The sequence below is a fragment of the Psittacula echo genome (assembly GCF_963264785.1).
Source record: "Psittacula echo genome assembly, chromosome: 1".
Taxonomy (NCBI): Eukaryota; Metazoa; Chordata; class Aves; order Psittaciformes; family Psittacidae; genus Psittacula; species Psittacula echo.
In genome coordinates this window covers 82,431,326-82,456,004 of record NC_137735.1, presented here as the reverse complement: position 1 = coordinate 82,456,004, position 24,679 = coordinate 82,431,326, and the positions used below count along the sequence as shown (strand labels likewise).

The following is a 24,679-nucleotide window of genomic DNA, read 5'->3' as shown; positions in this document are numbered from 1 at the left end:
GACAAGGATGTTGTGTGGGACAGTGTCGAGCGCTTTACACAAGTGCAGGCAGACGACGTCAACTGCTCTGCCCCTGTCCATCAGTTTCGTGGCCCTATCATAGAAGGCCACCAAATTGGTCAGGCAGGATTTCCCCTTAGTGAAGCCATGCTGCCTGTCACCAAGCACCTTGTTGTTTTTCATGTGCCTTAGCATGCCTTCCAGGAGAATCTGCTCCAAGATTTTGCCAGGCGTAGAGGTGAGACTGACTGCTGAATGTGTCTCTCTCGCTGAAAATCAGGTTGCTTTCTTTCTCCTTTCCCTCCTTACTTCCAAGCTCTGCTACTTGGATTTCGTCCATTTCTGTCCCAAAGAAGCCACTTGGGCCTGGTCTCTGTCTAGTGGCTTGAAGTCCAGAGTATCTGTTTCGTATCAGTTTGCCAAATTCATTGCAGCTTCTCAGAAGGTCTGATGACCTGTGGTGGGTTGTACTTCATCTCACTGTATCCTTTCCATAGCTGAGATACCACACAAGTCATCCCGTCTAGGAAGACATGCAAGTTTAACATGACAGCTGCCTCACTACAAGACTTGAAAGCTGCTGTGATACCCAGGAGCAGATTTGCAGGATCTTTGCCAAGGGCTGGTAAGATCTAACTGGGAACTGGAGAGAGGGAGTGAAGTAAGAACTTAAATTCCTCCAGCCTGCAGACTGTGCTGGTTTCTATCGTTACCTGACTGGAGCCTGGTTGTTGCAGCATTCTCCACTAGAAGTATGACAGAGTGTGCTTGAGGCAGCTGCTTGAGAGATTGAGGTGAGGAAGTGCTCAGGAGCACTTGGTCTAGTGCAGGCAGCAAATGGTGCATGGCAGGAGCTGAAGCACATTTGCCCAACTGACCTGGCTATCTTCAAAAGTGTTTTTAATACAGCTGTATGCAAGGCTGACTGTTTAAAAACAGAACCTGGGGGCCAGGCTGCCAGGAGAGAAAAGCATCTCTGGGAAACGAGCAGCATCTCCAGAGAGGAGTTGAGAACTTTGCACATAACTGGGTGTGTTGATGTGTCAACATATTGAGGCAGGTTAACAGCAAGGGGGTTGAGCTGTGCAGTAGGAAGTCTATAATTAGAAGATCAGAGTCCTGGTATCCACTCTTTCAAGAAGATGTTGAAAATTAGAGTGAGCTCAGGGAGGAGCAAAATGCTCACATCTGGAAGGTGAAGTGAGGACATTTCAGTACTTAAGAGTCTGCAGCATGAACTCTGCAGTTACCTTTTGAGTGTAGACCTGCCTTGAGAATCATCCAAGCTGCAATGAGACACAGCTTTTTATCAGCAAGGGGTATTATTGACTGGAGCAGAAAAGTGTGCACAATCTTTACTTCGAGATGGGATGTTTGGAATTGGAACACTGTGTTTGGAAACAACATTGTATTGTGATTCAGCCACAGTTAGATGTGCTTGATAGGGGTAATGGCACTTGCTGTGGTATCCAGGGGGAAGATCCTTGTGGGTACAGGATGCCCAGCATCCTTATGAGACACTCCTCTCATAGAACTATTCAGGAACTAGGAGAGCCACAGCATTCTGAAGACATCAGGGATAAGGTGGGGGGAAAAAAGATTCATCAAGGTGAGAAGGGGGAAAGCAAACAGCTAGTTACAAGACAGTAGAAGAAGAGGAGAAAAGGGAAAATAAAGGAAGGTGAAAGTGTGGAGAAGGAACTTCCAGAATGTCAAAGGACCACGTCCTGGGCATGAACTCAAATGTCCCTTGTCCTGTCCCCCTGAACACTCCTTGTTCTAACCCCATGCATGTCATGTCCCATCTCTGTATTTCAGTTCCATATGTAGGTGATGGAGATGATAACACTTTGTTGCCTCGGGGAGCAGTGACATCCACTAAAATGGGGTGTTTATGTTAAGTTGTGCAGTGCAACTGTCATGTAAACACAAACATAGGTGCTCCATCTCATGTCATATCGAAGAGTAGCTGTGGCCTGAAGCAGGCAGAAGCAGCATCGAAATCGTGCAAAACAGATGCTGAGTGGTGATCACTGGTTTGCTGTAAGCTTACTTATGGCAAACAATTTCCACTCTAACTGGGGAGAGGATGAATTGTCTCTCACTTAGGGGGTTTATTTTGGCAGGAAGGTGTTTGCTTTGGTCACTGTTCTCTATGTAAATATGCTCTTAGTTATGTGGATGAGCTGCTATTTTTCTTCCTTATGCTGAGATTAATCAGAAATGAGTTTTTCTTTGGTGGCTGCAACTTCCAACGTGTCTGTGGATAAAGGTCAAATGTATAAAGTTCTGGTTTCTCCCACCTGCCTTGGTCTGGGAGCACAAGCAGATACCTGCCTTATTGAGAAATAATAAAGTAAGAACATCTTTGGAACATATTTGGGTGTAATCGAGAAAAAAATCTAATAGCTACAAGAACTGGAATTTGCAGTTCCTGCAAGCACTGGTGGCACGCGATTTAACATGAGTCTGCATCATGGATTCCATCAACAGGAGCCATGGTGGGCTGAATTACCCTCACAGGTGAACTTGTACAACTTCAAATAGGTAATAAGGTGGTTTGGTCAACAGCTGTTTGGAGAGGCAGAATTGATCTCCATATAGTTACTAGCTAATTGTATATCAGCCTTCCAGTACCTTAAAGAGCTGACAAGAAATCTGGAGAGGGGCTTTCTTCAAGGGTCTGTAGTGACAGGACAAGGGGAAATGGCTTTAAACTGACAGAGGGGAGATTTAGTTTAGACATTAGGAAGAATTTCTTCCCTGTGAGGGTGATGAGACACTGGTACAGGTTGCCCAGAGAAGCTGTGGCTGCCCCGTCCCTGTCAGTGTTCAAGACCAGGTTGGACAGGGCTCGAAGCAACCTGGTCTAGTGGAAGGTGTCCCTGCACATGACAGGGGTTGGAACTGGATGAGCTTTAAGGTCCCTTCCAACACAACCAGTCTGTGATTCTATGATATGATCATGCTTGAGGATCACTCTATTCTGCCTCTCTGTTCCTATACTCAGATGACACAGAGAGGGCATTTATCCTGCCTGCATTGCAGGAATGTGATATACTTCAGAAATACCCGAAATATTACTGCTCCCAGCCATGGCTCACCCAAAGAGAAAAGTAGCTGGTATCTCAACTGAATGAGGGAATACCCCTTCTCTTCTACTGGCAATGTCAAGGAAAAGATAGTCAGTGCCTGCTGTACCAGACCTTCCCCCAGTCCCCACCTTTCCCCAGGAATTACTCAGTCTGATCACATGAGGATTTCTGCCCTACCTGACCGGATAGAGCAGCAGCCAGAAATCAGTTCTTCTGCTCCTGTGCGGTCCTGAAAGGGCAGAAATTGTTTCTGAAAGCAGGCTCTCTTGGATTTAATTTAGCAGGATTTTGATTGTAGCCCTGCAGCCTAATTCTGTGTTTGTGCTTGGAGCTGGGGTAATGTCAGTAATCACTGCAAGGATTTGATTGCATTTTTTAAGTAGCATGTGATGGGATCTTTTCCCTTTGTGCTTGTACAGCCCCTAGCACCAGAATGAACAACAGGACTAAACAGTGTTACCAACCCTCCTAGTCTGATTACGGCTACATGTAATCACACTGCATGTCATATTGCACATACAAAAAGAAGGTGTAAATTGTACCCCTGAGATGGCTGGAATAAAAGATGCTAATGATGTTTTTTTGTTCACCTTGAAGCAGGGAATCCCTGTGAATTTAAGAGACAAAACTGCACAAAAAAATGGATTACTGCAAACTCTTCATTTTAAAGAGATGATTGGAAGGTGATTGTTTGTTAATCCTGCACCTTTCTTCCTTGCAGCTTGTCACGAGTCCTGCTCCTCATGCTGGGGTGCTGCTGAGAACAATTGTTTGGCCTGCAAAGACCCATCACACATGCTAAAAGCAGGGCTCTGCGTGGTGAGCTGTGGACAGGGATTTTATACCAAGGGTGGAATCTGCAGTGGTAAATACCTGTTTTCTTCTTCCAATTGCAGGAAGTTTGAGAAATGCTCTGCAAAAAAGGAATCAATATTTCATTTAGCTGTGCAGCAGCTGTGGTTTTGCTCACGTCTAAGAAGGCCGATGCACCTTGTGCATAAATATCAGATGAGGAAAGCTGCTGTTTGTAAGATTATTAATTCGTTTAAGTTAATCAGATGCTGAAAGGTTTAAGGTTTTTTCCCCCTCACTGAACAGCTTGAAAGCCTAACTGAGTTGTTTCTGAGGCTTGACAAATCCATTTGTCTGCATGAAGAAAAATGGCTTTTGCCAGCAGGTTTCTGTAAATTTGATTATAATTCAGCATCACAGTAGCTAATACCTGCACAACAGATTGGACTGGGAAGCTGGGAAGGTTTGCTGAGAAAAGGGGAAGAGATGGCTGGGGGGAATTAAGAGACCTAAGTCAAACAGATCATGAAAGGGGGGGAAAAATCTCAAAGAAATAAATAATGTAAAATCTGCCATGACCATTCAGGTCAAGTCTGGATTTTGCTGGCAGCCACCTACTGCAGCTGCTTTGAAGGACTGTCCAGTAGAGTCAGGAGAGATGACAAAGGGGTTTTCTGCCTTTATGCAAGTCTGAGCCACAGCTAGCTATAGAGGGCTTCAGACCTGAAAGGGTCTTGACAAAGTTATTGCTATTCTGACCACTTCTGGATTAATTTCACTTCAGGTTCCTCTTCAGTTTGGTTTGATGTCTGTACCAGTAAATGTTACTCACCTGTGTTTGGAATTGTCCAGGCTTGAAATCTTACATCTGTAGCTGAAAATCTTTTAAGCTCGAAAGGAAATTTGATTTAGATGCAGCTTGGCCATAATTTTGATTTGTACTGCCAGAGATTTCCTCAAAACTGCATAGCTGTTCCTCACAGCTTCCAGGATTGAGGCCTTGCATCTGATACCAAAACCATGCATTTTGATACCCAACTGGAGAAGTGTAAGCTGTTTTAAAGGGAGACCGTTTGGTGAAAAGAAACACAAATGGTTTAAGTAAAGGGCTTGGCTCTTCTGAATATACAGCTGCGCTAGTGTTACTGACTTAGAGAAGCCAGAGTTTCATAGAGCTCTTAGGCAACAGGTCTGTTGTCTTCAGAAATGACTGCCTGGGAGAATACAGACTGCAGAAATTGATAAGAAAATGTGTCATGCTTGCATGTAGATGCGTTTTCACACTTAAAACTTTGACTTGAAGAAAGCGGGGGGGATTACAGTTTTTGTAATCCACTTTTCCTCCACATTTTACTTCCTGAACAGTCTGATAACTGATACTTGTTGTACAAAGAGTTATGAGATGGTTTTCATACGTGAAATCATTCAGAATGGTGCTGTCTCTTCATAGACTGTTGATGAGCAGGAAAAACATACTGCCTTAGCAGGAGGGATTGTGTCAGGAGGAGAGGGAGTGCTGATGTAAACCCATTCCTGGTATTTATACTTACTCATAGTTGTAGACGGGATACAGGTCAGTGGAAACCTATCTGCACTCACACATCTACCTCCGTGAATACCATTACTTATTCCAGGGAAGTGTGAAATGTTACTTGTGCTGGAGTGCAATGTTTGGCTTATTTTACCTACATGGCCGTGTTGGTGGCTCTGTTGCTCTTTGCTCACTGAGTGCATTTCATTAATGAGCTATCCTTTTGGGCAGCTTGTGACCAGTCCTGTGAAACCTGCTACTCAGACCAACCCAGATGTCTGACCTGTGCTTCAGATAAGTTCTTACATGATGGGAAGTGCGTTTCGGAGTGCCCAGCTGGGTATTTCCCGAGTAGCAATGGAAGATGCAGAGGTAAGAAATGTATTTACATGACTGTTTCTAAGGCTTTCGGCTCCTTGCCTTGTGAAGCATATTAAGACACACTGAGATATATATTCAAAACACTGTATGAGTGAGTTATTACTGTTATTAGTTATTAATACACGTGTACTTCTGCTCTCTTTAGTTTGCATAGCTCATGCCAGCTGGGAATTGTCATTGTTGAGTGGAGGGGGCTGTGGTCAGCAACACTCAAGGAGCATAGGAAAAAATCTTAAGGAGAAAAAAATCAAGAGAAAAAACGGGATGTTTCAGTTCTGTGTACTTTGTTTCTTTGTCAGCTTGTCATGATTCATGCTCCACATGTGAGGGACCTCTGGCCACTCAGTGCACCTCCTGTTCCTTTCCTCTGGTGTTGCAGTGGGGTCAGTGCCTGCAGGGCTGTGGAGACGGTTTTTACCAGGATCATGATGTCTGCAAGGGTAAGCTACATACCTGGAGTAAGTTTCCTAGCTGCTGTAAACCAGTGTACCTATATTGGCTTTTGTAGGGCTGTGCTAAGAGTACTGTGATGCTGATCCTTTATCGTGTGCTTAACTGGTCAGTGACTAATTCCTCATTGTGTTTGCCTGCTGATAGTTTTCTACTTTAAGAAAAAAAAACAACCCAGATTTTCTCAAATACTTTCTGCATTCACCCCCTCAGGATTTATTTATCCTGGGGACCTTTTTTTTTTCCCTTGTTCTGTTGAAATAACCGTGCATTGCTTCCAAGTTTTTTTGACATGAGCTAGGAGGTAGATGAAAGTCTACACGCACCTACTAGGCTTACTAAGACTGAGGTCATTTTTGCAACAGTGGAAAACCTGAAAATTGGGAAGATAAATTTATGCTTCCTGTGAGCCCTTCAGCCTGTCATTTCTTGCTGTCCCTCCTAGTGAGGTTGTGTTCACTGTTGCAGTTCAGAAATTAAAGGAAAGTTGACTGCCTGTGGTACGGTACTGCAGGTTTTTCCCAACATTATTTATTCATCAGCTTTATTCAAGGAAAGAGCTGTTACTTGGGGCTGAGGGGAAAGATGTCAAACAATTTTTTTAAAAAACCTGTTCTATTATAGAAAATACAACACCCCATTTCTTTATGAAACAGATTTCGTAGCTGGGGAGTTGCTGCAAATCTTACGCTCTTTGCTAGCTGTTTGAGTATCAGACTGTCTACAGCAGCACAGAACTGGAAAGAGAAAAGAAAAAGAGGGTCCAAACCAGTGTTTTTCCCTGAGCTGTGCATCTCATTGCTCCCTTGACCTGTGCACAGGCTGCCACCCATCGTGCCGCACCTGCATTGGCCCAGGGGCCTCTCATTGCCAGCAATGCAGAGCACCAGACGACGTGCTGCAGCCTCACCAACCTATTGAAGGAGCACTACATGGCCTTTGCCTCTCTCACTGCCAAGCCCAGTTCTACGTGGACAGCACAGGAGTCTGCAAAGGTGAGCAGAGGCTGCTCCAAGCCACAGGGTTGCACTGGGGTTTGGGTGGTCTGGGTGATTTTGTATGATGCTTGATCCTTATGTGACTTGAGCTATGTTTGCCTTGTGAGAGTCATGAGTGTTAAACTCAGTAACTTTCAGACAATATATATACCAGTACTTTTGAGGGAAAATACACTCTACATATAACTTATGACTAAAGGATGTAGGGGTTTTTTCTTTATTTTAAATGACTGAAATCTGAGGCACAGCTACAGGTTGGGCAGAGAAGAGATTCAGAGCAGCCCTGCAGAGAAGGACTTGGGGGTGTTGGTCAATGAGAAAATGAACATGAGCCGGCTTCAGTGTGCGCTCGCAGCCCAGAAAGCCAACCGCATCCTGGGCTGCATCAAAAGTTGCGTGACCAGCAGGTCGAAGGAAGTGATCCTGCCCCTCTACTCTGCTCTCGTGAGACCTCACTTGGAGTATTGTGTGCAGTTCTGGTGTCCTCAACATAAAAAGGACATGGAACTGTTGGAACAAGTCCAGAGGAGGGCCACGAGGATGATCAGGGGACTGGAGCACCTCCCGTATGAAGATAGGCTGAGAAAGTTGGGACTGTTCAGCCTGGAGAAGAGAAGGCTGCCTGGAGACCTCATAGCAGCCTTCCAGTATCTGAAGGGAGCCTACAAGGATTCTGGGGATGGACTATTCATCAGGGACTGTAGTGACAGGACAAGGGGTAATGGGTTAAAACTTAAACAGGGGAAGTTTAGATTGGATCACCCTGTGAGGGTGGTGAGGCACTGGAATGGGTTGCCCAGGGAGGTTGTGAATTCTCCATCCTTGGCAGTGTTCAAGGCCAGGTTGGATGGGGCCTTGGGTGGCATGGTTTAGTGTGAGGTGTCCCTGCCCATGTCAGGGGGGTTGGAACTAGATGATCTCAAGGTCCTTTCCAACCCTAACTATTCTATGATTCTATGACTGTTCAAGTCTGCACAGCTCAGCTTAGTTGAGCTTAGCTTTCTTTTCAGCGAGATTGAGTATTTGATTTTTACCACTGACATATTTTGAAGCAGGATCAGTCCTTAAATCCTTTTCAGAAAAGGCTGAGCTTTCTCCTTGTTAGTCGTTAGAGCAGGTCAAGATGTTACACAGCAGCCTTTTCTTTTGAGGAAGCTCTTCTGGTAAATGCCCTGCAGCATATATGCCATTGCTGCTCCTGAAATATCAAGTAGGAAGCATTTCCATGAAGGCTAGAGTTTGGAAAAGAGACAAAAGTGATGTATACTTGGGACATATATGTGGTTTACCACTGCTCTGAGAGAAAAACTGTGGTGGACTTCATGAAAGATCGTTTACTGGGTGGATCAGGAAGCCAGTCTGGCTGTTCAGAGCTTGTGGCAGACAGTGTGAATATCTCTACAACAAATACACTGCAGTATCCTGAAAACAATGCAGACAGAAGCAGGCTGAGAGGTTAGACTGAACATCTTGTGCCAACACAGCCCACCCTAGGCCTAAGGAGATATAATACTTTCAGAAATGGCAGTGATTTCCCCCTGTGTAAATCAGAGGATGGACGTAGTCTCTCAGGAATGGAGAGAGTGACTCTTCAGTGCTGAAGCGAAGTAATAGTAGTAACAGTAGCAACATTGTTACAGATGGCTGTTTATTCCTGTTGAAAAAACATTTTGTACAACTGGACATAATTTCAATCTGTTTATTTTTACTTTATCTCTTTCATCTCAACTTGGTGGAAAGAGTCTGTACAAGCTCATTTGGAAGAGGAAGGAAGAGGTGGCTTTTTTTAGGGGGTGGAATGAGTCTGTCTTTAGCAGCGACCTACACAGACCATAATGCTTTGGATTAATACCTGAAGGCATTAGTGTAGAGCCTCCAATCCATTCAGTGGCCGTTCCTTGGCATCTAATGGGTTTTCTTGGCTGAGTCCAGGTTACAGAAACAGAGTGGAGAAATCCATATAGCACACTGCCTTAGGTGGGTGAACAGACCTGTACAAACAGGCTTGAGCAGAGTTCAGTGGCAGTGCTGAATTATGTCAGTGGGCAAGAATGCCGGCACAGCCCCGTGTGTTATTAGCTCTGCCATTATAGTAATGGCGTTACAATAACAGTTTGATTTATTGCAGAAGGGTATGAAGATTCAAGATTGCAAACTTAGAGCTTCCCCTGTAGAATGCTCATGTGAAGCTTGTAGTTGCACCTTTTTGAAAAAGTAAACCCACAACAGATGTATACCATGCCTGCACTACCTGCGTTGAACAGGAGCTGGATCTGAAGGTTTAACATGTGTGGTTGGGAATTTCTCACCAAACAACAGAAACAAGTATCTCTGGATTTCTGTAATGCTTGAAATTTCCCTGATGAAACTGTAAGAAGTTTCTTTCTTATACAATTTGAGTCACTTGAGCCAAAGAGAGTCCTGAAGATGTTGCATTTTTGACGAAGATCCCAAGCTTTTCTCCCTGGGTCTCTTGCAGACAGCTAAGTGTACTTGTGTAAATAATTTCATTCCATTTCATTTCTTCTCTCCAGCCCTGTGTCTGTCATGTCTCCCTAGAGGGCAGGAAGTCTCTCTTTGTGTTCAGTGAAGACTCACACCAAGAACATGTGCCTCGAGTCACTACTGTAATAAATAAGGCTTTTAACTAATGAGTTTATTCAGTTAATCAGCCTTCTTCAGTGTAAGATGGCTTGGATGGGTCAGTACAAGTAAAGGTGAAGTCTAACTTTTTAATTGCACTCTTCATTCTTGCTGAATCATCCTTGTAATGAGTGTTCACTTCACTAGCTGTAAAGCGGGCAGCCCACCTCTATGTATATTTGCTCTTACTGCTCCAGAATGGCTGATGATAACCGTGCAGTGATGCTGGATAGAAACTCCTTCCCAGAGTAACTGTAGGGTGATAGTGAAAGATGATTTCAGAATCTGGTAAGTTTGCAGACTCCCACAATTCTTCTAGGGAGAATGGAATTAACACAGCATTGTGCATCTCAGCACAACTTCAGTAATGAATTGTGTGGGTGCAAAGGAAGATTAAATATGCAGCTTTCTGTGCTTGCTCCTTATCTTGAAGAAGTGTGCTATACAGCCTTTGTACTCTTGCCCTTTCACCCTTTCAGACAGAGAATCCTCTAACAGAAATACCTTCACTGGGAAGAAAGCAATCTAGCCATACTTTAGGACAGTTAACAACCAAAATAAGCTGAAAATAATTTACCTGTCTGTCATCTTGTTTTTTTCCCTTCCCTGCAGAGTGCCATACCTCCTGTGCAGCCTGCGTGGGGAACGCTTCCCAGGACTGCACGGCTTGTCTGTCTTCCCACGTCCTGCTTGAAGGCAGATGCCTCTCTGAGTGCCCAGAGGGGCTGTTCACCTACAAAGATCACTGCTACTGTGAGTGCATAGTGCAGGCACCTGCAGCTTATGCTGCTGGATTTCATTGCATGCACATTTTGTAGTGCATTTCTCAAAGTAATTAGAGATGCTGTCAGATTTATATGAGGCTATTTAAGTATTTTCAGGGGAGAATAGGATAGTCCAATTTCAGGAAACGGAATCTCTTCCTAATGGGAGAGAGGTGTACACATTGAATCGTAAATTATAATCAATTTTGTTCCTCTGGACTGTTTTCCTGAAGATATTTTGCGTTTCATTTCAGTAGGCTCAGATGATGTTCTTAGCCAGTGTGCTGTAGAAAAAAGCCTTTACCAGACAACACTGAAAAATGGTCTGCTTTTATTAGGCTTGATAAGCATATTGTCCATATAAAGTACCTGTATTTTATGTCCACTCCTGACTATAGGGCTGGGTTTAGAAGGAAGGAATTATGCAGATAGAAGAGAAAAGCCATTACATCTATGAATATGCCTGATCTGTAGTGGGGACAGTGTTATTTATTTATGCCTCAGCCTTGCCCACCAGTCAGCAAGTGGCCTTCCTTCAGCTTATTTGAGCTTATCTACACAGATGAGTGTGATTACTGACCTTCTGAGTGACTGCAAGGATTAAATCCTGTCTGCCTCTTGAAAAAATGGTGGCTTTTGGGGTATGCTGTTCATTATGAGCTGCTGAGTATGATGGGTGAGGAAAAGCAGGCATTTGAAATCTGATTAGTCCCTTCAAGGTCAACTGAAAGTTGTCTCCTATTTTATAATCAATTCATTGGGTCAGGCATACGTATAACTGTTCTGGCAGAGGGAGAAATTTACTGGTTGCTTCCCTGGAAGGCCTCAAATTTAGAGCGAGAAACCTCTTCTAAAGTCCATTACTCAATTTATTTGTCCAAGGAACAACTCTATAAATAAGTTTATTTGGCATGCCATTGTAAAGATTCATCAAGTTTGAGGCTGTGCAGTGCCACCTTAGAGCTGAGGTAACTGCTGCATGCTGCATTATGAGATTTCAGGCTTATGTAAATGTCTTAGAAACAAAATGTCAGTGTTAGAAAAGAGGCATCTTTCTGTCTGCTGCCAGCTTAGATCTCCTGTGGGTTTTGAGCAGCGATGCTCAGTTAATACAGGTGTGCCTAAGAAAACTGATTCTTCCTTTTGAACACTGGATTTGTGGGCATGATTTCTGAGAAGCTAAGAAAGGTGTTGGGACATGACATATTTGGTCTTAAAACACCCAGCGTCCATGTGGAGAGTGGGCGATTGTATGTAGCCTGGGAGAGTCCTGAGGTGGGAGATTTTTGAAGTTGTGTGCTTTTATTCGTAACAGAGCTTTAAAAGTAGTTTTAAGGGGTTTTTTTTACAGATCATTAGCTGTAGTATTTGTGTCTCCCTCAAATCTGCAGCATGGAAGTGTGGCATCTGTCTTTAAAGGTGGACGGATACAAAAGCAGTCTGAGTGAAATATTTTTGGGCAGTCTTAACCACTTTACCTGCAATCCTTTTGTTGAGCTTTTAGCAGGCAGGGTAGCTAATGAGCTGGCCTGGCATTCAGGTTTCATAGGTTTTGGTTTGGGAGGGCTTTGAGCAGAAATCATTCCTGGACTTTCTACTTGTGAATACCAAACTTATGCCACTATAATGTTGATACAATCCCAAGATATTTAATTTATCTCCCTTGTGCATCCCACTCTCTTTCTTATGTGCACAAGTGTGTGGTAGAGAGAGAAATAAAACAGCCAATCTCTTTATATTTTGTTTTGTATAGATCTATACCTTGATTAATGCAGAGAACAGATCATGGTTTTAAATTGACAACTCATCTCTCATTTATTCAAAATGAGGTTATAAGAGCCTTCCAAGCCACAACTCTACAGTCACTGATGCTATGAGATCATTTTACATCTGTGTTTTGTAGATGATTGTTATAGGGGTTGGCTTTTTGAGGAGGGGAGAGCGTAAGGTGGACTATACCAAGAGCATAACAACAAGTGTTGATTGTCTTACCCAGCCTGTCATCCATCCTGCAAGACATGCCATGGCCCTTCTGATCTGGCGTGCTTAACGTGCCATCCCCACGCGACTCTAGCCAGTGGAAAGTGCTGGACTAGCTGCAAGGAAGAGCAGTATCTCAACCTGGTGGGATATTGTGTGGGTAAGTAAGAGGAGATGGCGTGAGTCATACAGTGTGATGATCTTTCTGGGCCAGTCTGTCACTGTAGAGCCAAACCTGGGAGACCCAGAGCCAGGAAAGTTGCTTAGCTCCTGCACAGAACTTCAGTAAAGTGAGTTAAGGAAACATTTGTGATTCAGAGAAGTTTTCTTTAAGGCCTTAAATAAAATATGACACAGTTAGCATTGCTGTGTGCATTCTTGGGAGGTAATAGGATTTCTGCATAGGAGTTATACTTTGTGGATGCTCGGTGCCTACACTTAAGCCTATCATCAGAAGCCAGTGATTGCATTTGTCTGTCTAAAGAGAAAAATTCCTTTTAATCCATCACGCAGACACGTATAAACATATCCTGGGAACTGCTCCAACAATTTCTGAGTTTTATCAAGCCATTTTTTTCTTTATCAAAAAGAGATATGGTTTGTGAGGCTTAATCTAGGCTGAACAGTTCCAAGTGAGATAAGTAATCCTAAGAAAAGGGAAAAATGCATTAGGCATAATAAATACACCAATTGAGAAGCTATTGTTCTCAATTTAAGACAGATGGTTCCCCTTCACAGAGGCTTCTTTTTGTTTATATGTGTTGGGGGTTTTTTTAGGAAAGACTTGTTTCTTTGCTCCCTACAGATTGATTTTGTGAACCATTTCTTCATCTTCCTGTTAAACAACAGTTATTGTTTTGTCTGCAGAGACAAAGAGAGGTGGAAAACAAAGTATATGAGGACTAGGAAAATGTCCTAAAAGTACTCTACAGCTCTGTGTGTACATGGGAAATCAGGTTGAGGAATAAAAATGTTTCATACAGTCAAGTAATTGCAGTATGGAAATAATTCAGCATTTTAGTGTAAGGAGCTGTCTCTGCCCTGTAAAATTTCTGGGGCTACAATCGTAGTGGCCTGTCACATCATAGCTGTATGCACTTTGCTTCTTCCACCTTATGTTCCCATTACTTTGCATTATGCTTCCCATGAAAAAGAGGCCTCTGGAAATGCATCTTCCAGCTCTAAATTTCACTGAAAAAACTTGTTGCCATTCATCATAAACCAGGATTATTTCAGGTTTACTCTAAAAGGTTTATTCTACTGCTTGCTGCATGCTATGTGCTTTAATGATCCCTTTTAGGCTGCTGTTTCCTGTAAGTTTGGCAAGGTGTCATGGAGCAATATGCTTGCTCCTCAAGTCCCAGGGGATTAGCTAGATGTCACAGTGCCTGGGAATAATGAGGAGCTGAAACTGCAAATGGGCTTGCTCAGGCAATGTGGAGGGCAAGGTTTGACCTGCACATACATGGCACTGACAGAGATGAATTGTCTGCAAAGAACCTTTCCTGGCTTTCTGAGCTTCAGAGCAATTGCAGGCTGGTGATGCATCCTGTCCTTGCAAACTAACGAGGGTTTTTTTGGAGCCCTGTAGGGGATGAACACAGTCCACTGTTTAGAGACTTCTCAAAGTAGAAGCACACTTTCAAGGCTTGGTTCACAGTGCCTGACATCACTGAGTGTCAATATTGAGTGTTTGGATCTATGTCCCCAAACAAGGAGAGAAGGCTTTCCAGGTACAACATAGTAAGGACATAAAGAGACACTTTTCCTCCTTCCAGCTCTGACCTTAGTTTTGCTATGTAACTCACTCAAGCAAGTCCTGCCCTCAGGAGATTAGTACAGATGTTCTTTGTCAGATAGGAACCCTTAATGTTCACGTGGTCTTGCATATAAATGCATTAATGTTTCTTGGTCTAACTGAAGTCATAGAGGAATATAGAACCCTAGAATGCTTTGGGTGGGAAGGGACCTTAAAGTTCATCCAGTTCCAACCCCCTGCCATGGGCAGGGACCCTTTCCACTAGACTGGGTTGCTCCAAGCCCCATCCAACCTGGCCTTGAACACTGCTCGGGATGGGGCAGGTGCAGCTTCTCTGGGCAGCCAACACCAAAGCTTCTCTGTGCCAGTGTCTCATCACCCTCACAGGGAAGAATTTTTGCATAGTTATTTGTTGCCTTTAAAAAAAGTTGTGCTTTGGTCTCAGATCTGCGGTCTGAGGTTTGCTGCTCTTTGTGCCAAATTTATTTCCCACGTTTAAGCGAAGGTTATGTGTTGCCAGTTCTGCTAAAGAGCTCCACATCCAGGTTGTTAAATTTCACTCATTCTTCTCGGTCAGTACTGATTGAAATGCTAAATTTGCCCTTGCAAGTTATTAATTACCAGTTAAAGAGCAGCTGTCCCGTAAAAGAGAACGTTAAAACCCTTGACACTTGCATAATGTATGATTTGCATCAGAGTCTAACAAAGCTTCTTCCTTTGCTTCCCAAAGCGATGTATTTTTACAATTATCTTCCCATTTATCTCTAATTCCTGACTCTCCAGGCAGAACTGTTATAACTTATAGTGACTGCTGTGCATTATAGCCATCTGTCATATTTTATGGACCTTCAGGGGAAAATCCTTCATACAGGGTGGAGAAAACCAACTGTCACTTGAAACCATTGCCTGTGAATTAATGCTGTTATTGTACATGTTACCTGAATAAGGATTGTAACATTTGCCTTGTTAATAGAAAAAAAAAAAAAACAAATCTTGTTTTCAGCAGTTTATCAAAGAAGCATTTCAGATGTAAGCAGAAGAAAGACAAAATGGCTTTAAGATTCTAAAGATTAATGAGTTTCTACAGTCTGGTCTGGGTGCACTGAATTTGTGCCTGTCTTCTTCAAGAGCAAGCAATTGATTAATTTTATTTCATAGCTGAAGTGTACATGCAGGAATGTGTGTATGGCTTTAGCTGTCTGCCTTTGAGTATTGGGGCTTCTGCTTTTTTTGTTTGCCCAGTTTGAAAACACTCATTGATTTCTCTCTCCCTCCTGTCCAAGACAAACTTTAGCTTCAAGAAACATTGCAGGCACCAGCTGAAAAAATAGCACTGTCACTAGAACTGTTGCCTTGCTCATAAACTCCCGGCCTTTCTGATTTGAATGAATCATATGCCTGTCTTGAGGCTTTCTCATTGATGAGGTTTCCTTGTTGATCTTCTCCTGGATGCAGGATGCAAAGGACCACCTACCAGAATTAGTAGCATGGGCAGCTGGAGTGAAATGAAACTCAAAACATCCCCAAGGTCCTGTCTTAACTTCCAGCCACATCTTCCTTGAAAGAGATCTCCCAGTCCCCCTGTTCAGATCCTTGGGCCTTTGCTTTCTTAAGCTGTTGTGAAAATGTTCAAAGATTAACCAGAAGAGCTCACTCAGGAGGGTCCCTGTAACAAGCCTTTCTGCCTTGCTTTTAAAATTCCAGAAGGAACAGTCTGACAACAGGAAATATATTCAGCTCCTTGTAAAATTAATGAGCTATTGCCATACTTTTAAAGAGACATTGATATCATCACAAAGAGCTGGAGTTTCCCTGAGCAGAGCAAGAGGGAAACTGGGGGCTTGGCTCCACTTAGTCGCTGGGTGCAGCCTCCTACAGAAGTTAACAGCTGAGCTGCCAGAAGAGGAAAATGGAACGTCATTTCCCTGCTTTGGTCTAGGCTCATTTGTGCCAGGATTTCCCACCTTAAGCTGCCTAGAGAAACTCCCATCCTCTTCAGAAGATGCAGGCAGATCCCTGAAAACATGGTTACACTTGCAGAGTTCACCTCCCTTGTCTGTGTGACACATTCGCTTTTGTGTTTTTTAAAAGAGAGACAAAAAGCTCCTTCCAAACACTAAATCAAACCAAAAATCCTGGTCAGCGCAAAATATCCTTCTGAGTCAGTCACACTGATTTGGATTTATTGTAAAGTGCTAGGGGATGTTTGCATGCTGACATGCCTGTAACTGCATGGTGTTTTAAGTACTGATTTAAAGTAATGCTCTGTGCTAAACCTCATACCTTAGAATATAATACAAAAAATACATCAGGATTTTTTTTTTTCTAAAGAGCCCTTAAGAGGGAAAGTGTATTTAAACAACACAACTGCTTGATTGCTTAGCAAATGGTGGAACTGAGAGGTAGAAATGCTTCTGGTTTCCTTTATGAGCAATCACAAATACTTCAGAGATGATTTTTGTCTCCTCAGACAGCCACCTTTGTCTTGACAGGCAAGGGAACAATATATAATAAATACTTTTCATATATTAAGGGCAGTATTTGTTTGCTAAGAGAAAGCTGAAGTGGGTATGGAAGTAAAGTAACTCTGGAAATGGAAATCTGTGTAAGTTATTATATTATACTTCACAATGATATTTGCTTTATAGGAAGATAAGGGATAGGTAAGAGTGGAGGGAGGGTGTATAGAGGTGAATTGACAAGAAGGAAAATAGACCCAGGTTAAAGGGTAGCAGGACAGTGTGGACAGTGGGATGCAAGTCAGTAGTCTCAAAAAAATGGGAAGGGAGGCCTTGGGACTACAAGCAAGGGAGTGATGTGCTGCCCTGAAAATCCAGTTGGGACACTGGAAGAAATCTTAAGTTTATTAAATAACTCTGTTGAACTCACCTGCAGCAAATATGGGAAGTTGTGGCTGCTCCATCCCTGGCAGTGTTCAAGGCCAGGTTGAACAGGGCTTGGAGCAACCTGCTGTAGTGGAAGGTGTCCCTGCCCGTGGCAGGGGTTGGAACTGGATGAGCTTTAAAAGGTCCCTTCCAATCCAGACTATTCTATAATTCTATGATGTGAAACCTCCAAAAACTGAAAGCCCACAGGTAGCAACTTGGCTTAGCTGGAGTTGAAGACTGAATTGAAGACAGGGAGAAGGCAGAAGCAGGGAACAAATATGGCTGTGCAGTATTATTGAGAAGCATAAGGAAAACACCCCACTTCTGTTAGTCCTTGCTTCAGAGAGAGCCTGCTGTGAGAAATTTGAATAATCTTTTCTGAAACAAAGCACCTCAGTTCTTCCTTTACTCTGTCACTAGTTCCCCAATGTCCCTCAGATTCACTGTGTCTATCCTGGTGTTTTATTTGGTGGTGTGTGCTCTTTGATCTACAGGCTTGCAAAGGATCAAGAGAGTGATGGGGCTGAGAAAAAGAACTCTTTTAACACAGAGAAAAACTGTACTGCAACAGCACCTAGTTTTGTAGATACTTAGCTTTTTAAACTTTACTTTGGGAGAATCTAGTTATTTTACAATAGATACTGGTTATTTGGATACCCTTGAGTTTTCTCTGTCTTGTTTTTATGCTCTGTCTGTGGAACCTATTTACCATACTCAGTGAGTTTGGTTACTTATATCTATCCAAAGCTCTCTATTAGAGGCCAGCAGCTCTGGCAGGAGATGAAACTGGAGTATTATAATTTTAACAATCAGTGGAGTCTACATATCATCACGTAAATATGCAAGCATGAGAAACTAATTGGATTTATGTTAATTTATTGACTACAAGTGTATAGAACTCTTCACCCCACCTCCAGCCCTGTGCATACAAATTACATATGGTGCTCAGGGCCTTTTGGGTGAAATCTTGGTTCTAGCTCTCTACCCTGAGCTGGGTGATCCTTTCTGGCTTCTGTGAGACCATGGGTAGATGGCAGGTCTTTCCGCTCTGATGTCAGTACAGGTTTGGGATCTTTGGCTGTAAAGATTGACTGGATGATGCCTTGGGTATTGATTTCTTCTCCTGTGCAGTCAGCAGCTGCCTTACAGTAACCCCTCTAAGGAGGTTTTGAGCTTTGTCACTGAGTTTGGGAGCATGAGCTCATGTGCTGCTTTGCTTTTCTTACCGCTGTCCTGATAGTGATGAATTGAGAACCTACAGGGTCACTATCTTAAGCAGAATGTTTCTTCTCACACACCTTTACCTCCCCTCTGGCTCTTGATTTCCATTCTGCAAGGCTGAGAGTATGGGACAGAAACTAGAAGAGGTTATATACCCTGTAAAGTCAGGAGGTGAAGGAGGCTGCTGTTTTAATGACCTTGAATCCCTGCATGCAGTCGCAATTGCATTTATTTCTGAACTGCATCCCTGCTTTTCCACTAGTGTTTGGTAAGAATCATCTATGTGTGATGCACAGAAGTCAGGCTATTATGTTCTTGCAGGTATGGATGTAGAATTCCCCTGGACTCTGATGTGAGCCTGTCTTCAGCTTGTAAAATAAGATTGCCTGACAATCTGTAGTAGTGCTGTCACAAGAGACAAAAGGCAGAAAGTTGAACCTTCACTCGAAATCTGACAAGAAGCCGGGTACTCAAATCAAGCCTCATAATTCCATTTCTTTCAAGACAGTAGTAATTTCCTTTATAATTTTCTGAATTACCATAATGAGGATTAATTTGGCTTCCAGGTTGCCTTACATTACACTGTTGTGCATACAAAAGGCTTGTTGTAAAACCTTTTGAAGCACATAAGTTCAGGCAGAGGTCAGGAGACACAAGCTGGGGAAAAATGAAAAAAGGAAAAGGTTTTGAGGCACTCTCATGCAACTGTAAATGCCTCTTTTGGCTTGGTTTGGCTTTGAGGTCTTCAGTGGCCTCTTCAGGATATGGATGTCTCGTTTGTGTGCAAAAATCTGGACAGGAAGAACTACAGGAGAAGGTCATAAAGCTGTACAGGTTGTGGTCTTTGTTTTTCAGCAGTGGCAGCAGAGGAAGGCGAATGCCTCCAGCTGCCAGCATAGTTTGTCAAAGGCAAACCTGTAGGTAGAAGCACCTAAAATCAGAGAAAGGTTTGGAGAAAGGGAAGAGCTTTGACCCGGCTTTGTACAAAGCTTCCCAAGCTCTCTGAGGGAGGGGAAAGAGGATGCTTGAGTGGGCACGAGATGCAGAGAATACGGTTGTTGAGGAAAAGTGGGGATGAGGGCAAGAGGAAAGAAATGTTCCTTGAATGTTGTAATTTATAGTCATCTCTCTTGCAGGTATCTGGAAGTGCAGAATTAAGCACCTTATCCCAGCCCTTGTGCACCAGATAGCAGGAAGGAGCTCTGAAAGTTACATCCCTAATGTCTTCCTTGAATTCCCAGCACTGCATTTCTCCCTAGCCGTTCTGTTTTGTCCCTCTGTCATCACAGTGTCTGTTATTCCCTGCTTCCTTTAGACTGCCACCCTTTGTGCCGCCAGTGTGTGGCCAACCTGCGAGACACCGGCAGCATCTGTCTGAAGTGCCAGAACGCCCGTCTCTTGCTCCTGGGGGATCACTGCATTCCTGACTGTCCGGTGGGATACTATGCGGAGAATGGTGCCTGCAAAAGTGAGTAGTCCCTACAGATGCCTCAAGCAACTGCAAGGGACCACCTGGATCCTTGTGAGATGTTCCATTAAATGGTTCCTATGTAGTAAAGAAGCTTTATCCAGCTGGCAGGACGCTGGGAGCTAGAGATGTCCTTCCTGGTTAATAACTGTCAGCTGGCTGAGAGCACTCTTTCCTTGCTCCCCTCTCTCTGCTTTCAGGCTGTGAGGTCTTTGAGGCAGAGGGTACTGTACTGTCTTCAGTACATGCTGCAGCTACTGGGACCTAGCCCACTCTTACAAGTGTGATGAGTATCAGACAGCAGTATGCTTGAGAGGAGGAGGTGAAGATGAGTTTTTCTGTTTCTGTCTGGTAAATCCCATTTCTCATATTCTAATTAGCTACCCTGAGGTCACTCCTAGGAAGAAATGGGCTTCTTAAGCACAATAAAGGACAACTTTTCTGGTGCCCATCACCAAGTCTCCAACTTTTCGGTCCCAACACAGTTCTGGGATGCTGACACTTGAAAATATTTTCCAGCTATGTGCTTTGAAAGGCTGTGCAACTTCTGCTCACAAAAGGCAGAACTGTTCCTAGGAGCACCTTCTGAGGACGTTCTAAAATGGACAGCCTAAAATGGAACATCATCCCAGCTAAGGTCTCTCACTGCTATAGTAACTGTCCAGAAGGTGATCATTCATAGCAGGCCAATTTCCAGGCCAAAAAGCTAATTTCATTCAGCCTTTTAGGCTTAGCAGCACTCCAGGTACATGGATGAAGCTGCACTGATGGCACATTTTATTCTCCAGCCTTCTGTGTCTTCACCTATCCAGTTTTTGCTGTTAATGTGGTTTCATATTCTGATTATTGTCTAAGTTGCTTTATATTTCTGGGACTGTCAGAAGAAAGAAGGTTGCTTTTCTTGTTACGTGGCTGACAGAGACATGTTTGAGCCCTGTGTGTCTTATGCTGAGCAAAGGGTATTGCAGTTTATTTTAATAGAAAGAAGTCAAGACAAGAAATCCCGCTCATTAAAATTGAGATGGAGATGCTCCATTTGCAGGAATTTCCTAATCCAGTCCAGCAACTGGTAATTAATGTTTCAAAGCTTCTGTCAAGCACTCAGGGAGCTGTGTATTTATTTACCTGTTTCTGACAAATGAAATCTGTGTGTCATTTAATTGGAAAGACCCTTGAGAGAGATATTTTGTCTTCTTGGAAATTTAAATGTAAGGATGATATTTCTTCCCTTTGGTATAAAGATTTCATTTCAAAGAAGTTCTGCATTATTCAGACTGTGTCAGAGCACCCATTACATTTTGTGCTGGCTTTTAAGATCTCTAGTGCAGCGTAAGCAGTTCTCTGATTTCTTTGCCTGCTTCCACTCACAATTCGTTTGGCCTGATAGGTGTAATGATGGCATCAATTTTTAGGTAAAGGCCTATCAAAAAATACAACAGACTAGTAATCTTGTGAGTCTGTACCTCCACTTTGGAGAAATTAAGAGGATACATTGGCCTGGTCCACTGTGGTATTTTCAATCTTTTCAATCAGACTAAGAGAGAAATGGAGAGAGGGCACATAGAGATGGACTGTTCCCTGTCAGTGTTGCTTCTTGGAATAGGTAGCAGCTGTGCAGCTCCTGAAGAAGGGATGAATATAAATCTCCAGGGAGGTGTGAAGCTGTCAGAAGAGCACTAGGTGGTTCCTAATAGATAAAGCACATCAGGCTGGGGAGGATCTGATATGAAACTGATTGAGAGAAGGCATGAGAGGGAGGTACTGATACATGCTTGCCCTTTTTTCACTCTTTCCTGCTAGACAGGTCTTGGCCAGATCCTATAGGATTGTTCTTAAGGAGAAGGGCAGGTTGAAGAAAAGAGGGATGAGTAAAAACAGAAGGGAAAGGAGGGAAGAGAGCTAGTGTGCATGGCACAAATAAAGCCATTTAATCCTGCTGCCACAAGGTGGGTGGGTTGTGTTTCTGCTCCTGAGTGCTGTGCACCAGTAAGAGGAACTTAGTAGGAACTTTTGGTACTCAGTATTGTCATCATGCTGAGAGTGGTCTGCAGAAGCTTTTGAAACTTGCTCGGAGATCTACTTTTGCTTGTGCAGAAACACATGTTCCTGCTATCCTTGCAGGGTGTCACTCCTCCTGTAAAACCTGCACCGGTGGGGGTCCATTCGCCTGCTCTTCCTGCAACACCAGCCTGGTTCTCTCCCACACCAGCATGTGTGTTCCAGTCTGCTCCCAGGGATACTACAGGGATGCCAGGCAGACCTGCAGGCGTGAGTATCTCTCTCCAACCCATCTCTCCTTTCCACAGTGTATTCACTGACATGTCTTGTCTTGTCTTGTTCCTCTGCTTACTGTTCCTCTTGCCAGGAAAAGAAAGATACGAGTTGACAGAGGTGATTAGCTGCCTTAGAAACAAAGCCTACAGCGTGGTTTAAATTTGAACACAGTCACAGTTTTGTTATCAGCTTCAAAGACAAGAGGCTTTGGGTCCCATAGGAAAAATCTGCAGGAGAGTTTGTATAGGCTTCCTTGTTAAGTTGCTTAGGTGGTACATAGAGAAATGGCCAAAAGTATGGATGGATTCTGAGCCTTGTGAAAACTTGACAATTTTGGATCAGTTTTTATCAGTTCTTACCAAGGCAAACCGCTTCCCCACTACCTGCCAGTACCTGCCATGGAAGCTGTATTAAGACTGTAGAATTTACACTACATTTTTCTACGTGTGAAACCTCAGTAGAAAGAAGGTGCAGCTTGGCAGGCACAACCCCAACTGAGCTGTGATATTTTTACCTCCTAATGATTTGATGTAACTGATCTGGTGTTAAGTCCAGTAATGTTTTATCCCACTTCTGCTATTCCTTGTGAATCTCTCAGGGCATCTCTTTAGTTCTCTGTGTTCACTCTGGCCCTGACGCCAGGTCCTGACATAATTATTGGGCTTGATATTCTGAAATGCAAAATGACGTGGCCCAGAGACATAAAAAATAGGAGAATACCCTGCTTGAATTGACCCACTGTAATACATACACCTAAAAATGAAGGTGTGCTTAAGTAGCTGCATTGCTGTGAACCTGAACACTCAGTTTTGTTAAGTCTTGCATTACCCTGATTTTAATTACCTGGATTTATGGATTTATGATTTATGGATTTATCTGCTGTGCTGCGCTGAGTGTAGGTATGTGTGTCATCCTATCTAGACCCAATTTCTTTACTGATGAGGTCCTATAGGAAGAAACTGATATGGTTGTCAGCTTTACCTGCCTTTTGTTGGAATATATGGATCTCCTGAAATATTATTTCCATCTTAGCTGCAGAGCTGGAGATACCTTGCGTAACTTTAGGCAAATAGGTGGAAAAGTTTGTACCATACATTCTTTCACTGACAGAAAAAAAGGCTATTCAGTAATAATGAAAAAAGTAAAGTAATAAAAAAAAATAAAGGAATCATGAGATTTTCACTGTCCTAGCGAGTTTCCTACAAGCTCTACAAGGTATTCACTGTTCACTCCTGTAGTGTGGATTCTTTTATTGCTACCTGTACCAGCATACCTCTCGTCCTAATTAAAATGCCCTTTAGTAATGAACAATTTCCTATTGTTAGCTCTTCCCTTAGGACCTCATGGTAGAAGTGGAATGTTCCCAAGGGCTGTACCCTTCCCAAATTTGGTTCAGTAGCTCAAATACAAATAGACTTTTGCAAGCCAATTTAGCTACTCTAATCTCCTTATTGCAAAAGGCTTTTGAACAAGTGTGTGTAATCCTTGTGGCAGGAGGCTCAAGGCAAAGTGTGTTGGTGCACTGGATTTTTGTCATTCCAAGTATCACTTGTGCCTTTTCAAGTGAAGTACTGCTGATAAGCCATGTAGATATAAACTGTCCCTATATATATCAAGTGCTGGGAAACTACCAGTCAGAGGTAATGAAAATTGTTTAAATGGAGGTTGGCTGTTAGGCTGAGAAAATTTGGTCTCTCTTCAAGGTTTATTTTAGTCTCATTGCACTTTTGAGGAACTCGGGTTTGGATGAAGCTCAGGGTGACGCTGAGTGCATGTATGGACTCTCAGAGGTATTTTTAAACTCGGTGACACCCTGGCTGAGGAACATTGCAAAGCTTAACAGGTTCTTCTTGGGTTTAAAAATGCAGATATGGAGTCAGGCTGATAAAACAAACGGACAGGATTGCTTTCAAATACACTTTTTGCTTACTGTTCTGGCATGCCTCCATGGGTAACCTGATTTCTATAGATGTGGACCTCATATGGAATGTTGTACCATTCTTTTAAAAGTTGGCTTTTTGCAGCACTTATAAATAGTAATTTTTCCATGTAGCATTCTAAAGTTAAGTGAAATCAGACCAGCACCAGAGCACCTAGAAAGAGCTGGTAGATTCTTTAGGTAAATATTTTGTTAGAAACCATTTGCACCTCAATAAAATACAGCCTTCTGTGACATGTTTTAGATGAGCTAAAAAAAGTAACTTTTTTGAAGGGCACTAGGTCCTTGCTTCAATGAGACCAATGTGTGGGTATTTTCACATTTAATTCAGTGTTTTGAGGTTTTGTGGTTACAAAACTCTGTCTTGTATTAAAAGCAAATTGAAGTGGATTTCCACAATTAGCATATCACTAAAATAGTGTTCCATAATTATCATATCTCTGACGTGTTACTGCAAGTAACATGTCAGTATTTAGCATGAGAACTGTAGTTGAGT

At 43.0% G+C, this 24,679-nt stretch overlaps 1 protein-coding gene across 1 annotated transcript in view; it reads left to right on the top strand.

The window, feature by feature from the left end:
- Positions 1-24,679, top strand: part of FRAS1 (Fraser extracellular matrix complex subunit 1) — a gene marked incomplete at its 5' end in the record, with an annotated part of 161,985 nt that overhangs the window by 80,074 nt on the left and 57,232 nt on the right. The window contains 8 exons of the mRNA XM_080627997.1: positions 3,817-3,960; positions 5,650-5,790; positions 6,099-6,239; positions 7,071-7,244; positions 10,503-10,643; positions 12,651-12,794; positions 19,818-19,970; positions 22,092-22,238. Of these exons, the coding sequence (XP_080484123.1) occupies positions 3,817-3,960; positions 5,650-5,790; positions 6,099-6,239; positions 7,071-7,244; positions 10,503-10,643; positions 12,651-12,794; positions 19,818-19,970; positions 22,092-22,238 (1,185 nt within the window). The remainder of the gene's footprint in view (positions 1-3,816; positions 3,961-5,649; positions 5,791-6,098; positions 6,240-7,070; positions 7,245-10,502; positions 10,644-12,650; positions 12,795-19,817; positions 19,971-22,091; positions 22,239-24,679) is intronic.